General features: G+C 37.8%; 1 protein-coding gene across 1 annotated transcript in view; it reads left to right on the forward strand.

Annotated features, from left to right (window-relative positions):
- Positions 1-12,117, forward strand: part of LOC118742236 (protein clueless) — a 67,418-nt gene extending 55,301 nt beyond the window's left edge. Inside the window, exons 7-8 of the mRNA XM_036474156.1 lie at positions 11,534-11,745; positions 11,812-12,117. Coding sequence (XP_036330049.1) covers positions 11,534-11,745; positions 11,812-12,034 — 435 coding nt within the window. The 3' untranslated portion in view covers positions 12,035-12,117. The remainder of the gene's footprint in view (positions 1-11,533; positions 11,746-11,811) is intronic.
- The last annotated feature ends 5,285 nt before the right edge of the window (positions 12,118-17,402 follow it).

The raw sequence follows: 17,402 nt of genomic DNA on the forward strand, positions 1-17,402 counted from the left end.
TTTGAGTTGCATCTCTATATTATTAAACATACGAAAGTATCTTTTGTTTTTGTACTACCGCTACCACCATATATGAATTGGCCTTGGATTTTTATTTAGAACTTACTTTTTGATGCAGAAAATTAGATTTTGAACAAAATTTACGTTATTTTCGCGGTTAGGGCTCTATGAGAGCAATGCAAGCAAATGCTTTTCGGTTGGAAGGAATGTAGGAATATGCACACATATATCAATTATGGTGGCAATATATATGTATGTACATATATTTAAATTACATACATACATAGATTCATGTAGTAAAAGTATATTCCAAGCGTACACTTTTCAGTATAATGGTGTATCTGCATGTTATTTTATTATAATGATTGCGTTTATTTTTTATATCTAATAGTGATTTTGTCTTCAAACTGCATTTCCCTAAGTGCGGTGTTGTGTGATTTAGTTTGGATTTCCCTGAAGACCAAACAATTTCGTAAATACGTACGTTCTTCATAAAATTTTATTATGTAAGAGTTTTGGGTGTGCACCTACATAAATGAGATAAACAATGCGGATGCTCCATTCGCGATCACTTACTTATCTTGGAAACTTTTTAGGGCGTTGTATGGAATATGTTTTTTCGCGTTTCCGATGAATTACGCTATAATTGTATTTAAGTCACACTGCTGCCGCAGATTTGCGTACTTACCGACCCGCAAGGAAACCGCTTATTAGTAAACGTAATCAGCAAATACGATTGCAGTTCGCTACTGATCACATAAACTGGCCGGTAAGCAAGTGGAAAACTGTACTTTCCAGCGACGAGTCTAAATTTAATTTGGTAGGTGATGGTGTGTGCTACGTTCGACGTCGACGAAACAAACGTCTTCAAAAATCATACTGTGTCAAAACAGTCAAACATAGTGGCTATGTTATGGTCTGGGGATGCTTTTCCGCTTCTGGTTTGGGGCCGCTCCATCGTATTAAAGGTACATTGGATCAGTATGTTAACAAAGACATTATGGAATCCGTAAAGCTGCCACACGCCGAGTGGGAAATGCCACTAAAGTGGGTCTTCCAACAGGACAACGACCCCAAGCATGCGGCAAAGGTCCTAAAATCGTGGTTCGAGAGGAATAAAGTGGACGTAATGGAGTGGCCCCCGCAATCCCCAGACCTTAACCCTATAGAAAATTTATGGGAAATAGTAAAAAAGAGGATTGATCGCAGTAATGTAGCATATGCTGACCAATTTTTCCAAAGAGTCCTGGATGCGTGGAGAAATATACCTCAGACCATAACAGACGATAACTTGATAGCGTCAATGCCGAGGCGGTGCAAGGCAGTTATTGATACCCATGGATTTGCCACGAAATATAAAGTTTTTCTTTTATCTTACTCAAAATAATGTACTGCTTTCTCTGAGTTGCAATCTTTTGGTGTTGTAGTATTTTAATTTACACTTAAGAAAATAACTGAAATTTGAATAAATCGTTTTTGTTTACAAAAATAAACTTCCATTGCCTCAAATAAAATAAAATTAAAAGGTTTCAGGCATTTAACTGCTTTGCAATCGGCAGTATTCACATTTTTATATTTCAGTTGCAAATGTTTTGTTCACCCTAATGGGTGGCTCTTATATACAACTTTTTAATTTTCTTTTATAATTTTTCGAAGGCTACCCTTTAGTTTGGTTCCATTCTATAAAAAAAAGAGCTCTGTGGAATTTGGTGTCAATCGGATAAGGGTAAGGTGTGCCCCTAGGCCCTTAAAAATGCAAAACACACCAAAAATCATATACAATGCCAATTCAAGTATTTTATTTTTTCCAAAAATTTTTATAGAGTAATTAGTAAAAAAAAAAATGTCTGGTTAGTTATATTAAACTCTATATAAATTGTATTTAATTAATAAACTATAATAAACAATCAATTAATTAATATCCATATTGTATTTAGTTTATATAATTCTATAAGACTATTTATTACTTCAATTCAATTCAGTTTACAGAATAATGGCAAAGAAGTTTGAAATAAATATGAGTTAATAATTCACAAAGAAAATGTCATGATAACTTAGAACTCTTTATTTTTCGATAAAGTTTGTTTTCTGCTATCTGGAAATTTTTGTCGGTACTCACTTACAACCTGAAGCACATACTGCTTCTGTTGCTCGTTTTTTGTAAATAAGTTATTGTAGTCCTCCATTAGTTTCACGCCTCTCTCCGCCGGATCGTTTACAACCTTCAATTTCTCAACCAGGCTTAGAGCTTTGACGAAATCTTCATTCTTATGCCACTGCGACGGATCTGTATTAAGGAACTCGTCACTTAAATCGAATCTAGTGAAATATTTCCTTGTTTTATTCGAAACAAATTGTTCGATTCCATTGTTTATTATTTCTGGGATTTGATTTATTTCCACTTTAGTCCTTTTAACATTTTCTTCTAATTCATCTGTTTCACGATTTAATGCTTTGACCATTTTCATTTTTAATTCCGATGGCAAATTAGAGTCAAAGAACGCCAAGGCGATGGATTCAGGGGATAGATACCACAAATGATTTTTAAGTTTTTGTAAAGCCACACGAGAGATTTCACGATCAACAACCTGATATTTATAAAGTTGTGAAAGAACAGTGAATTCCAAATTTGGTGCTTTGGCTGCAGAAGGAGCACAAAACCACGCTTCTACATATATACTGGTTAGGAAAATGCAAATATCACAAATAGCATTTTCTTCATGCGGTGATAATTTAAATTCATCGCGAAACATGAATATTTTCAAGCAATAAATCGCCTTTGCCATCCACCTTGCATGATGGGTAGCCCCTGGGGCACGGAAGGACTCCACGGGATGGTGTTTCGCCAAGAAAAATAGAAGTCAGTTCTAAAAATTCTCTATAATCCTCTCTGGGATGTTGTTTTTGCAAAGCGTCTCGTACAAAATCAAGAACTCGGGATACATCGACCGGCTCCAAATGTTTCTTGACCTTTGCATGCTCGACTCCGGGCTTAAAATTATTAACATTAATTCCATTCCAAGCATTTTGGAACTTTTTTAAAATTAAATCGTGAAACAGATGAATTAGAAGAAAATGTTAAAAGGACTAAAGTGGAAATAAATCAAATCCCAGAAATAATAAACAATGGAATCGAAAAATTTGTTTCGAATAAAACAAGGAAATTTTTCAGTTGGACCTGTAGTTTTCCCCATCTTTTCCTCGAAAACGGTTTTTAACATGATTTCGTAAATGTGATGCCGACAGGGTAAATACTAAAGGTCTTTTTCTAGAAAGCTTTCGATCAAAACACACGCATTTTTAAAACTGCCAGTATTTGATGCTGTTGTGTCAAAAACTAATGCTTTCACGTAATCCTGAAGGCCCCATTCCGCAAGCGTTTCACAAACAGCTGTTGCCTGTTCTTTACCACTCCCCGATTGCAATGCAGGTACACCAAGAAGTTGATCAGTACCACAATTTGAGAGAATCACAGGAAGTCGATCTACTTTATCCTTACCCGTTAATGCTGGAAGTAATTTACCATCCCAATGCAAGGTAACAGCGTTCAGTTTTCTATCCTTGAATTTTTTTTTGATTTCGGTAGCCTTTTGTTCGCGGAGTTTCTCTCGAAAATTGTGAATCGAGGACCTGTTGACTGCGAAATTATCAACATCGTGACCAAGCGCTTCTATAGAAGCTATCAGGATATGAACCGCATTCCTGTCACTGATCTTGCACTTATCCAAGGCAGCCGCAAGCTTTGGTGTAATTATTGTTTGGCGCCCTCTTTTCTTTTTTGCTGGTGGTGATACATCGTTTGAGACTCGTGGAACCTGCTCCAAATCACACAAGTCTAGATCTTCACTACTGCTTGAACTCGACGTCACGAGTATAGCAGGTTGAGCTAAAAAACATGAAAACCATTAATAATATCAACATACATACATATAAATACTTAGATACTTACTCAGTTGTTGCATTTCATGATCGCTTCGCTCCTTCTTCTTCCCCTCTCGTATTTTTCGTTCAGAAAGTCGTCCCTCTTTCGCAATTAGCTGGTAATCAATTCCATACATGAACCCTGGCCGCCCTCTCAACCGCTGATTAATTAAGAACTGCTTGTCTTCTTCAATCGTAATGATACTCAAAGCATTGGCGTGCGCTATGTCAAAAAGATCCTCAAGTTTGTCTACAAAATCTGCTTCTTGTTTCTTATGAACATCCGACGTTCTACCAGCATGTTTTTGAAGTTGCCTCCATTGTTGATACAGAGCTTCCAACTTTGGTATACAGTTCCTTAAATCTTGCGTCGGAATTCGTGCTTTTTCCCAATATATCATCACTTCCCGCTCAACTAGTGAGGCACTTCCCCTTATGGTTAACTTACACACCCGCAAATTGAAAAAGAAAACCTTTAACGCTTGTTTCACCGATGGAAGTTTGTTTCCAACAATTTCATTCGAGTAATGCCCGAGCAAATAAACTTTCTCTCGTAGTATAGGTGGTGACATTGTGCCACGTTGTTCACTTCAAATGATATGGGCGACTGATATTTTTTTTTGCAAAGGTCAATATAAAATTTATTTCTCAAGAAAATTGCAATTTACTCTTGAAAAAGAAAAGGGAATAGCCATGAACATGTGAATTACCGCCGTTATTTCAAAATAGTAATACAAAAGCGAATTTCGCATTTTGAGGGCCGAGGGGCACACTTTACACTTATCGGATTAACTTAAAATTTCGCTCAGCTAATTTTTTTATATAAAGGAACTAAATGGAGGGGTAGCACAAACAAAAAATTATCCTTGACAAATAAGAGCCATACATACTTGAGGCTAAAAAGGCTCACAAGTTAAATTTTTCCGTCGTTGCAAGGTCGTAAAACCAATGCTTAGTTATAAGTTGATTATTGCTGCAAAATTTTTGCTCATTCTGCGCTACTTTTCAGTAAATAACTATGGCCTTCACTGCCGGAACAAAGTATTGGCACAGCAAATCTTTCACAATATATGCAACAATTTTTATTCTAATATTTTTCCGCCTATTTTGTTTAAAATATGGTTCATTCAAAAACAAAAACATAAAAATATAATTCCTAAACTTTGCGCAAAACTCGCGAAAATTCAGCAAATTGTCATAAAAATTTCATCAAAATTTTTAACTTAATCAGATTTTTTAAAATTTTTTGAGAATGCAGGTTTGCAATCCATTAAATTCTAGTAAAAAAATGCAAGTTCGGAGTTAGTCAAAAATCGCGTTGATTTTTGAGACTTTTTTGTATTGAAGATGTTTTGCATTTTTTTCATATAAAGTATTTTCGGAAAAAAAAATGTTTGTATCGAAGAGACTGCGTTAAAAAAATTGCCAAAAATCAACGGTAATTCCTAGTTATTTAAAACTTGTACTTTGTTATAATAAAATTAATTTGGCTACAAATCTGCATACTCAAAAAATTCTAAAAAATGTGATTAAAAAGTTGAAAATTTTCATGAAAAATTGCTGAATTTTCGCGAGTTTTGCACAAAGTTTAGGAATTATATTTTTATGTTTTTTGTTGTAGATTGAGCCATATTTTTATACACAATTAGCGGAAAAATATTTAAATGAAAATTGTTGCATATATTGTGAAAAATTTGCTGTGCCAATACTTTGTTGCGCACAGTATATATATATGTATGTACAGCGTGGCGACGAATAACTGTTATCCTGGTTGTTTTGAGAAATAAAAGGGTTCTTTATAGATTTTGCGAAAAAAGTATTTTATTGTTAATTTTCCACAGATTTTACTTTAGCTGTATTAGTTAGTTATTAAATTTCCCTATATAAATCCCTATTTACATTTGCCAGCAGTTTAAACTTTGATAGAAAAGTTCATTTGGCACGCAAGTCTTTTTCATGTGTATTTTTTCTTAGGCTTTGTATAAAAAAATACAAAAAAGAAAAAAAAACTGTATAAGGTTGGTCGAATGAATGGTCGTCCTATACACCAGTTCCGAGTCTATTCGATTTTTGAGTATGAGGCCTTATGTTGGACAAAAGGGGGGTGTATAAGGACTCAAAATGGAGAAAATTTGCTTATGGTTACAGAAGATATGGAATAAATCAACTGACGAAGACATGCGTGGCAAATGAACTTTTCTCTCAAATTTTACACTGCTGCCAAATGTAAATAAGGATCAAAATTTAAAAACTAAGTAATACAACTAAAGTAAAATCTGTGGAAAATTAACAATAAAATACTTTTTTCGCAAAATCTGTATAGGACCTTTATATTTCTCAAAAAAAAAAAAACCTGGGTAACATGTGCACATAGATATGAAATGCAGACCTTCCTTTTATCAAGTTTTCTTCTATATATAGCAACTATACACATACAAATTTTCAAGTTTAGCGCATACAAAGCAGTTTTCGGAGACTACACATTGAATAAAACTCGGCTTTTGTCCACATGACCAGATTGCTGCTTTCCCGTCTATGTCGCGAGTCCATACTGTGGAATCTCTGTGTTTTTAAGGTTCACTGAGGATTGCAATGTCTACGCTTAACTCATTTACTGTTTGCGCTAGTAGGTCTTGAGCGGACTGACAATGGTTCAGATTCAATTGGAGTACTCTCATGGTCTTTGTAGTTTACGGACAGCCTCCTGATAAAAAGGATATTTTACGCCTCCGGTGTGGTGATTTGCTCGGCTTAGGTCTTTATTTGCACATAAGACGCACTTCGCTGGGTTTTTGCATGTTTTGGCTGTGTGCCCTTCCTCACCGCATTTAAAGCAGGCACCTCTTCGATTCTCTGTACTCGAACAGTTGTTCGCTATGTGGCCCACGTTTAAGCATTTGTAGCAACGTCTGATCTGAATTTTTTCACGAATACGGCATATCACCCACCCGATCCGGACTTTTTGTTTTTCAATTAGAGCCCTGGCTGTGTCAGTGGACAACAAGAGTGAAGCAGTTTGTGTACCACCATAGGCTTTTCTCAATGAGCGGATGTCTGAGTTCTTAAAATGCATGTCACTTTGTAAGGAATTGAGGGCTTCCACTACTTCTTCCCCGGATGTGATCTCATCAATATCGTGAATTTCCACCAACGTTTGCTCTGTTAGCGCTTTCATCTCAGCATTTCCAGATAGTAGTTGGCCTACTGCAGTTTTTAGTTTTGTGGTATTTTGGTCCGATGTTTTTCCGAGTTGAAACAGCAGTTCCCCATTTGCTGTTTTCCGTATTTTACGAACTGATTCACTAAAGTCCTTGAGGCTGTCCTGACTTTTAACCATTTTTAAAATGTCTGCATATGAATTGGATTTCGCTTTTGCTTTTTCTCCACCTTGGTCCAACCCTCTTTGTCCGCTGGGATATTTTGCCCGCCATCCTCAGGACGACCACTCGGAATTTCAATGGCCTCATCCCGACCAGTAGGGTTTGTGCGTGACTGACCGGTTTCGTCAGCGCGAGGGGAAGAAAGACGCGACCGTTTCCTTATTGGTTGGGCCTGATTTTCGGTTATAAGACCGCCTTCTGTTGAAGCTCTGCTACGCTTTGTTTGGTTTTTGGCTACAATTGTTGGGCCAGTTTGAGTGCTTTTCGACTCCGTATTTCCCTTGCTAATTGTTTTTGTATCATTCTCAATGCTTTTGCATAGTTTAGCAGCGCTAGCTAACACATTCTTCATTTGTTGATTTACGTGACGTTGCCCGTTCATCAACCTACTCACCTCCTCAATCTTTGCTCTCACCATACTAATAGTGTGTGTGTCTCGCAGTTTGTTTACGACCTCCATATCTCTTATCGCTACAGGTCGCTCACTCACTTGATTTGATTGAGAGCAAGCTTCACTCCCTATCTCACTCCCAACTGCTGACGGATCGACAACGTTCTCATTTAGCCCCCTATACAGTTGGGTGGCAGCGGCATTGTCAGTAGATTGCTACGCCGCTTGAAATGCAGGTGAAGGGGTGCGATCAGGTGATCGCGGTATTTTTGGACACCTACGAAAAGGGTATGCAGACAGGGAATTCATACTTTCACTCATATTTTGTTTGCTAGTGCTCGTATGTTCCTCGACCGCTTTAAACTGGGTTTCACCATATACTCCACCATACCGTGGTGAGTTAGTGTCCATGCAGGAGGTGTGAAACCTCGGTTTTTCACTTGGCAGTACTTTTTTCTGCGTTTTGACAAATTTGTATACACTTGCTGTTGACGCTTATTTATTTGCTCCTCTGTTTGAGGGTACAACAAAAGTTTCGCGCACTTTTCACTCTCTCTCGCTCTTTGCTTTTATAGTAATAGCCAGAGATTTTGTTTGGACTTTCACAAATAAGACACGATAAAAAACTTCCACTTTCGGTGGGGAACCTTCGCTAGGTACCAAGTCACCAGCGATGGAGTATTCGCGCACTTTTTTGCACCTTTGGTATAATTCCACGTGCACTGTACAATAATTTTGATTATTAATTTTCGAGCTTTATATATGTACTATATACATATATATAAAAAAACAGAAGACGTAACGTTTCAACAAAACCAGCGATAAAGTATTTGGGAATCCTGATCGATAAGAGGTTGACCGTCAAAGCGCACTTAGAATATATACAAAAAAAAAAGCGGCTGTGACAGTGTCAGCACTATCACGAATAATGATAAATTCCCGAGGCCCTAAACAACGCAGTAGGAAGCTTCTGGCAGGAGTCGTAAAAAGTCAGATTATGTATGGTGCTCCTGTATGGCATCAAGCGGTGCTCCACTGTTAATATTACCGTGGTCTAAATGCGACCTATCGTTTATGTGCAATACGTGTTTGCAGCGCGTTTAAAACGGTTTCAGACGACGCGGCGTTCGTGATATCCGGTCTGCTTCCAATTGACATCTTGGCCAAAGAATCGGTCATGTTACTTTCAAGCCAAAGAGACGAGCTCCAGAGAACCCATGCACGGCAAAACAGCCTGTTAGAATGGCAGCGCAAATGGAACAGCTCAACTAAGGGGCGATGGACGCATCGCTGTATTCCGGATATTGAACCATGGACAAAGAGGTCTCATGGAAAAGTAGAGTTCTATCTAACTAAATTTTTAAGCGGTCATGCCTGTTTCAAGGCGTACCTTTACAAATACAAACACGATAGTGATCCGTACTGTGACTTCTGCGGAAAAGGCACCATCAAAGACCCGGGGCACATACTTCTACTGTGCCCACGATTCAGCGAACAGAGACGTAGACTCCCAACAGTATATCAACGCAGCACTGTCTCCAGAAGCTGTAGTAAATTATATGCTGAGAGGTAGAGAGGAATGGAGTTTAGCCAGCAGTGAAATAGCGTCAATTATGAAATGTTTGAGATGTCTAGAGCGGCAAAGACGTGCAATAGGTATGTAATGCAAAAGCGCGGATTGGAACCTAGGCCATTCCAACCGCCAAGGCAATGCGGCTCCGAAAGTCGCGAACCCGAAGAGCACGAGCGGATTGGAACCTAGCGCGTTCCAACCGCCAAGGCAGGCGGCTTAGAAACTATGCTTTTAAACCGTCTCCCCAACAGAGCGTCGGCGCGGATTGGAACCTAGGCCGTTCCAACCGGCCTTGAAACCTATTCGTCCAAATCGTAGGGGCGGATTGGAACTTAGGTCGTTCCAACCGCCAAGCTTATGCGGCTTAGAAACTGGCGCTCTCAGACCGCCTCCCCAACAATGAAGTTCATTTACCAACGCGTAGGCGCGGATTGGAATCTAGGCCGTTCCAACCGCCAAGGCAGTACACATAAACGTACATGGGTTAAATTTCTGAATGCCTGTTCAACGAAACTACCAGCGACGGGGTTGCTCAAAATCTGGCCCGACCGCTACAAGAAAATCATCTTAACATCATCTTAAATAGTTAATATATAAGTACCGTGTTTGTATATGGTTTTAACTTCAGGTAGAGATACTTAAATAAATACATAGTAGAAAAATAAAAGAGTTTCGCTATCATTAAGACGTGGCAGAACCTATTAGGTACAGCCCAGGACTGAGTACATTTCACTGGATCGTACGTGCGAGCTTAGTGCTCAAACCGCCTTCCGACGGAATACTTGACGGTGGTACCGGGGGGATCGGTACTTGGACAGCAGGAGGTTTAGTTCGGGTTGAATTCCCACACTGACTTGTACAGGCTTCCGATGCTTCCTCCTGGTAAAAAAAACATATTCGTATTCTATTAACGGGTGTATATTTTTATTTTCTTATAATGGCGAATCAAAACATTTAAATAGATACAAAATTTACATAGTTTTTTCTGCTTTCATTAGTCAATATTATCCCCACTAAGTTCCAATTATTAGATATAATAAATAAACGCATTAATTATAATAAAATAACATGCAGATACACCATTATATTGAAAAGTGTACGCTTGGAATATACTTTAACTACACGTCATAATTCATATATTTGTGCATATTCCTACATTCCTTCCAACCGAAAAGCATTTGCTTGCATTACTTACATATACATATGTACATATCGTCGTTTAAAGTGCAAAACCGAGTATCAACAAAATGCAAAACCGCGTATCAGCAAAATGCAAAACCGCGTATGTGAAGTTGTAGAAATTATTTTCTAGAGCGTAAAAACACTCATATTTCAAAATGGTTCTCTTTTTTATAAAGCAATCGCATTTCCGGCTAGTATATTTCAGGAAGAATGTATAAGGATTGAGCCAAGAGCTCGTGTGAGCAAATCCAATTTTTGGCAACCAATGTCAGTTACGCGGTTTTGCAGAATGACGATACGCGGTTTTGTACTTTAAACGACGATATGTATGTATGTATGCTGTATGCATAACAAATTGCATAACCAAAAACAAACGCGAAAATAATCTCCCATACAACGTCGTTGAAAATTTTTCGCGATAAGTTTATCGCGATAAGCTAGCTGTTGTGAGTGATCGCGAATGGATTAGTTGCATCGTTTTTCTCATGTATGAGAGGCCGACATCGGCAATGCTCGGACTTCTCATATTCGAGTGAGAGGAAATTTCTTTGCTTTTTTCGATCGCGAATGAAAAGCAGCATTCCGAATGTGACAGGCTAACCTAATATTCACGCACGCCGCCAATTTATTGTCAAAAATTTCTCATGCACATGCAACATGTATGAGATCAACCGAAATTGAACGGCGTGCGTATGAAGCTAACTCAATTTCCAATTTTTGTTCTGCGTGACATTTTGATTTGACGTTTCGCTCAATGAAATCAAATGCAATCGCATGCAAGTCAATTTCGGGTGACGCAAAAAAACAAATTCGACGGCATGCGTACCAAAACGCAAGCCGCGAATATTAGGTTAGCCTGTGAGAGATGATAAATTTTGTTTGCATTTTTCACTCGCAATAAAAGAATGCAAAAATAGATTTGGAATATTATCGATCATGGTAAATCTCAAATGAATGAAAATGAATAATCTTAAATGAGAATTTCCGAACCCTGTTGAAAACACATAGTACTAGCAATTTAGAAGTATTACATATGTATATATTACTAAGAAATATGTTCTTACGTGCATACATTTTTTATTACAGTTGGGAGAAGCTCATGAGAAAACTCGAGAATCAGCGGAATGCTTGCGCTTACTTACACAACAGGCTGTACTCTTGCAACGTAAAATGAACGACATATATTCAAATGGAAAATTAAGCACTGGATTGCCACCAATACATATACAGCCGCCAACCATGGGCTCTGTTTTGGAGATGCTGAACACTATAAATGGGATATTGTTTGTTCAAATCAGGTAAATATTAAAATAACCTCAATGCACATATTTATTTACGAATAACTGCCAATTGTTTTCATCTAGTCAAAAGGATATAGCTAAGGTGCGTACTGAAATAGAAAAACATTTGAAAAACACAAATGATGTTAATGATGCTACTGATGCTAATGATGCTGCTGAGACGGTTCAGAAAGTTAATAGTTCTGATTATGCAAGTCATTTGACAAATTCTTCATCCATTGCTGAAAAGACTGGCATAATGATCAACAGAGATGAGAGCAGTAAGGATAAAGTTTTTAAGAGATGAGTGTCAAGTATTTGGTAATAGAATGAATCATTTTAATTTAAAACTACTTGGAATAAAAAAAGTTGCTAATCTGCCATTTCAAATTATGAGTTTGTAATTTTTAAGCACTAGGATCAATCCTTCGATGACCCCCTCTGTCATGTCAACTCCTCAATAAAAGAGGAATTTTCTAACAAATTTATTTACAGCCCATTTTTACAAGCTTTATACTATGTATGCATGTATGTAGTAATTGGATAAACTATTATATGTATAACTTGTTAAACCTACGCAAGAAGCGCATTAACAAGAAACCGACTTACTCAAGACATATTTCTTGCAAGTGTTTATACCTGTGTCTTTATAGCGCATTCGCTGAAACCGTATTCTAAAGAATGTACACGAAAAAAACTGGTCGCACATAACCAAGCATAGCTCGGTTAATCATAACATTAAAATAAAAATCGGTAGACACTTAAAAAGCTGGAAGCATTTTCCACCTTACTGCATCATTTCTTTTTAGTAACAAAAATCAGTGTAGAAACGAGGACCAAGAAAGAAATCGATCGCGAGTTAATATTGCGCAAAAAGCTGGAAAATCCCAGCATGTTCCATAACGACATCGCAAAAAAGCTAAAATTTCCAAAGTCTACCGTTACTTATGTGCTTAAAAAATACAATGAATGTTTATCTTTAAAAAGGAACCCTGGTAGTGGCAGAAAAAAAGGATTTGCTTGCGAAATTAAGGCAAAGGAAGTGTTATCTGCTTTTAAGAAAAATCCTGGACTTTCGGTAAGAGATGTCGGCAAAAAATTAAACATGTCGTCTTCGTATATACAAAAAGTACGCAAAACAGCAGGACTACGTTCTTACAAAGTGAATGCAGCACCTAATCGCAACGGTAAGCAAAATTTGTTGGCGAAACAACGTGCTCGGAAATTGTACGACAGTCTCATACAAAAATTTGGCTGTATTGTTATGGATGACGAATCGTACGTAAAAGCCGATTTTAAACAAATCCGGGGCCGCGAATTTCACACTGCAAATAAAAGAGGCATGTTGCAGATAAATATAAAAACAAAAAGTTTGACAAATTTCCCAAAAAGTTTCTCATTTGGCAGGCAATTTGCCAATGCGGCTTCAAAAGTGATCCTTTTGTAAGTACTGGTACAATTAACCAAGAAATTTATGTTAAGGAGTGTCTGCAAAAGCGACTTTTACCTCTTATACGGCTTCATAAAGATCCAGTGCTTTTTTGGCCTGATCTCGCGATATGTCATTACGGAAAAATGGCTTTAGGATGGTAACATAGAAACAAAGTGTATTTTGTAGCAAAAGAGGTGAATCCACCTAATTGTCCAGAGCATCGGCCGATCGAAACCTACTGGGCCGTTATGAAATCCAAACTTCTTAAGACCCACAAAGCTGTTTTTACTGCATTTTTAATGGATAAATTTTACTTGTAACTTGCTGGATGCAATTTAAACTAATAAGGAAACTGTTTTTGGGTTTTTATTATTGAAATTGACCAAATAAACCAATTTAAATATAAAATATATTGTTTTATTAGGAATTTGCTGCGAATAAAGAACCAATTTATCAGCTGTTCATGAAACTTGATAATTATTACTGGATTTGCGTTCACGTACTTTTTTGGATATTTTTCCTTTGAGCGAATTCGCAGAAATTAAGTTACTGGGGAGTTGCGGGCGAGTTACTGAATAATTTTTTAAACAAACACAACTACTCTTAGTTAGTTTTTTCTTCTTTTTAAAAGACCGATTATTTATGAATTATAAAAGGATTTTCGTAATTTTATTTGTAAAGCACTTGTATTGCAGCCTCTAGTACGTGAACAGGCACAACTTCCAAAACCTATTAAACAAGAAACGCACTTTTACTGACCATTTTATTAACTACCTGGCCAATTGAATAAACTCACCTGGAACTTGCAGCCAAAAATTGCACTTATATCGCAGCTTCTCGCTGAGATAAAAAACACAATTCACAAATCTGTGGAAGGTAAACATAATAAGTCTTTATTTGCCACTTGGCATAAGTACTTAAAATTTGTTACCTAAATTTGTAGCCAAAGTCCGGAAAACCTCAAAAAAATCGCAAAATTATAAGCTGTTAATTATACACACAAATCACAATTTTTGCAAAAAATATTAAATGGAAAAGTCACAACTACAGAAATGTCAAGGACAGTGATGTTCACTCTTACGTTTTCAGCGCAATGCCTAAAAGGAGTTTTTCTAGTGTAGTTTTTGTTCAAGAGGGCATCATTCAGAACGGGGCTACCGAATTTGTCAAAATTACAACAAACACCCCCTAACTGACATCACCTTATTTTTATTTCACCATGTCTGGCATTTTTTATTGAAGTTTGGAGTCTAATTTTAAATTCATTAGCATAATTGTCAATGTCATAAATTTTATTTTGTTTGTTTGTATCATCATTGTAGCGGCTACAAAAACCTCGCCCAAATCGGTTAGTCCCTCAATCGATGTCGCCAAGCTCTACTAGCGGTAGCCCCAGGAAGCGTGCAGCTTCGACGGGGTCTGTCCATAGGGACATGGGCGTTAATAGGGTGGGATTCATTGGGCATGCGAAGAGATGTGTGAGGCGACTCTACGCATGCCGAGCATTCGTTTAGAAAATCCTCGTTTAATCTGCGCAGGTATGAGTTCAACCGGTTGCAGTAACCAGAGCGCAGTTGGGCTATTTTGGTCCAAGTCTCCCGGGGCAGACGAAGTTCTGTCTCGTCCACGTCTGGGGGTTGTATGCTATTCCATTCACAGGTCGAGAGTCTACATAACTCGAAACTGCCTCTCTGTGAATGCCGTTCAAGGCCTGTCGACAAGCTGTGGGGTCCAAAGGTTGTTTGATGAACCTCTTGACTTTGTCCGTTAGTTCGTAGAGATGCCTCCCGACGTGCCTGGGCGAGGACTCTTCTGTAGGGAGTTGTCTGTTTGGGTGACCATGTCTGTGGCTCCCAATTAAAAAATGCTTGCAGAGCATTGAGTTATGCTCTTTAACGGGGAGCATGTGGGCCTCGTCGTGTAAGTGGTGTTGCGGCGACATCAAAAGGCAGCCCCATGTGCTGCTGGCTAGCGACTTGAGCATCTTGTTGCGGCTTTGTACTTTGTTGACAATTGCGGTTGTGTGCGCCGAGAAGGAGAGCAGACTGTCGAAAGTTACTCCGAGGACCTTTGGGTTGTTCACCGTCGCACTGTGTTGCGGCTAGTGGAAAAGTAACTTTTTTCCGATTATTTTTTTCAGTGTTTTTAATGATGCAATTTTGTCACAGACATTCCAAGTAAACAAAAAACACATAAAGCTTATTTTTATGTTGGCCCGTTGATTTTTAATTGATTTTAGAAGTCAAATATACAAAATTTTCACGAAAAGAGGGGATTTCAGGGCTGTATTCAAAATGATCTCATTTGATTTTGGTGACAGATATTTTGATTCGGATAAAAAATCTGCCTTCGGACAAGTATCTTCTGTAAAAAAAAGGAATGTTGTTTGAGACATTTTCATATGCACCTTTTTTAGAGCGAAAACCCGACTAAAGGTCCATTTTTCCTTTAAATTTGGGTTAGGTAAGCAATATCTAAAAAGTCCCAGAGAGTCCCAGTTCCAAACCACTACAGAAATGTTACATAATTTGTTTTCAACGAACTGTGAAAAAATCAGCTGCCCATACCTGCCCTCCTGGGAGTTATAGCGATTTTAGTATATCACTCTCAGTATTTATTCCATAGAAATAGAACGGAAATTCTCGGAATCACTTATTGAATAATTTAATCATATTGGTTTTCGGGTGACTTTCCGTCATCCCACGTCAAATTTTTATTATTTTCAGACCGGTTTCGGCTAATCGCCATCTTCAGTGTTTTCTTTTTTGTCACTAATTAGTCCGCATGTGTGTCCGCCTTTATATAGTGTTTTCTTTTAGCTTGTGGTGGTACCTTTCTCTCTCTCTGTTGTTTTACAATTTTATTCTCTCTCTTTCGCTCTCTCTCTCTCCCCCTTTGTTTTTACGTCTAGGTAGGTGGGTGAAATAATCCGTTATTGCGCGCTTATTTGTATTGTTTTTATTTTGTGTTTTTTTTTTTTCTACATCTATTCTAGCACTCCACAAAAATGAGCATAACTCTCTTAAAACTGAAGCTATTGACTTCAAACCGGTATCAAATTAAAGCTTTTATTGCCACCTTTCAAATAAGAAATGAAATAGATTTTGGTTTTATATAAAATTTCAGAGTTTTTCAAAAAATATCGAAAAATCATGAAAATTTGACGTTTATAATTCTTGTTCGGACCACCCTATAGTTTATTTAAAAAACTAATCATAGAGTATTTATCAGAAATAAAAGAACAATTAAAATAAATTTTTTTTGTAAATTTTTCGAACAATTATTTTTTTTTTTTAACTTTTTTTTGAAAATTTGACCCAACAATTTTTTTCGGTGTAAATTTTTTTTTCACTCATTCTGTTTGGGATTTCATTCTGACCAATCTGTAGAAGTTTCTCATCGATACAATTAAAATTACAGTTTAGGCAATATGATTTCCAAAAAATTCCGGTTTCGCAACACTGTGCGTCGGAATTTTGAGCAATACCACTAGCTCCCGTCAGAATTGGGAAAGACCACTCCGAGCCTTTCGCCACGAAACGGGGTTTCAGACTGGGTGACTCCCTTTCATGCGACTTTTTTAATCTGATGTTGGTGAAGATAATAATAGCTGCTGAAATGAACCGCTCAGGAACAATATTTTTTAAGAGCGTGCAGTTTCTGGCGTATACCGATGACTTCGACATCATCAGTTACAAAAACCAAGTAGGATAAGAAAGCTAAGCGAATGGGTCTGGTGGTAAACGAGAACAAGACGAAGTACCTCCAATATTCAAACAAACAGGCAGCATATTCGCGCTTTGGCACCCACGTCACTGTTGACAGTTATAATTTCGAGAAAGTAGAAAATTTAATTTACTTGGAACCCTCATTAACACCGATAATAATGTCAGCATAGAAATCCAACGCATAATCACCCTTGCCAACAAGTGCTACTTTGGACTGAGTAGGCAATTCACTCAATAAATAACTCATCATGCCCGACAATGACACTGACTCCGACGCTCCAGCTCTGAAAGTATTCAGCTCGGACCCCGCTGATGGTAGCAGAGGAAGAGGGAGACCCACTGCGGTGGAAAGACCAAGTGGAGAAGGACTTGGCTTCTCTTGGCATATCCAATTGGCGTCAGTTGGCACAGAAGAGAAACGACTGGTGTGCTTTTTGAACTCGGCCAAAACGGCTTAGGCGGTTACAGCGTCAAACAAGAAGAAGAGAAATACGGCTATGAATACGCGCCATTGC

This window comes from Rhagoletis pomonella, unplaced genomic scaffold (assembly GCF_013731165.1).
Source record: "Rhagoletis pomonella isolate Grant_MI unplaced genomic scaffold, Rhpom_1.0 Rhpom_scaffold_00007, whole genome shotgun sequence".
Taxonomy (NCBI): domain Eukaryota; kingdom Metazoa; phylum Arthropoda; class Insecta; order Diptera; family Tephritidae; genus Rhagoletis; species Rhagoletis pomonella.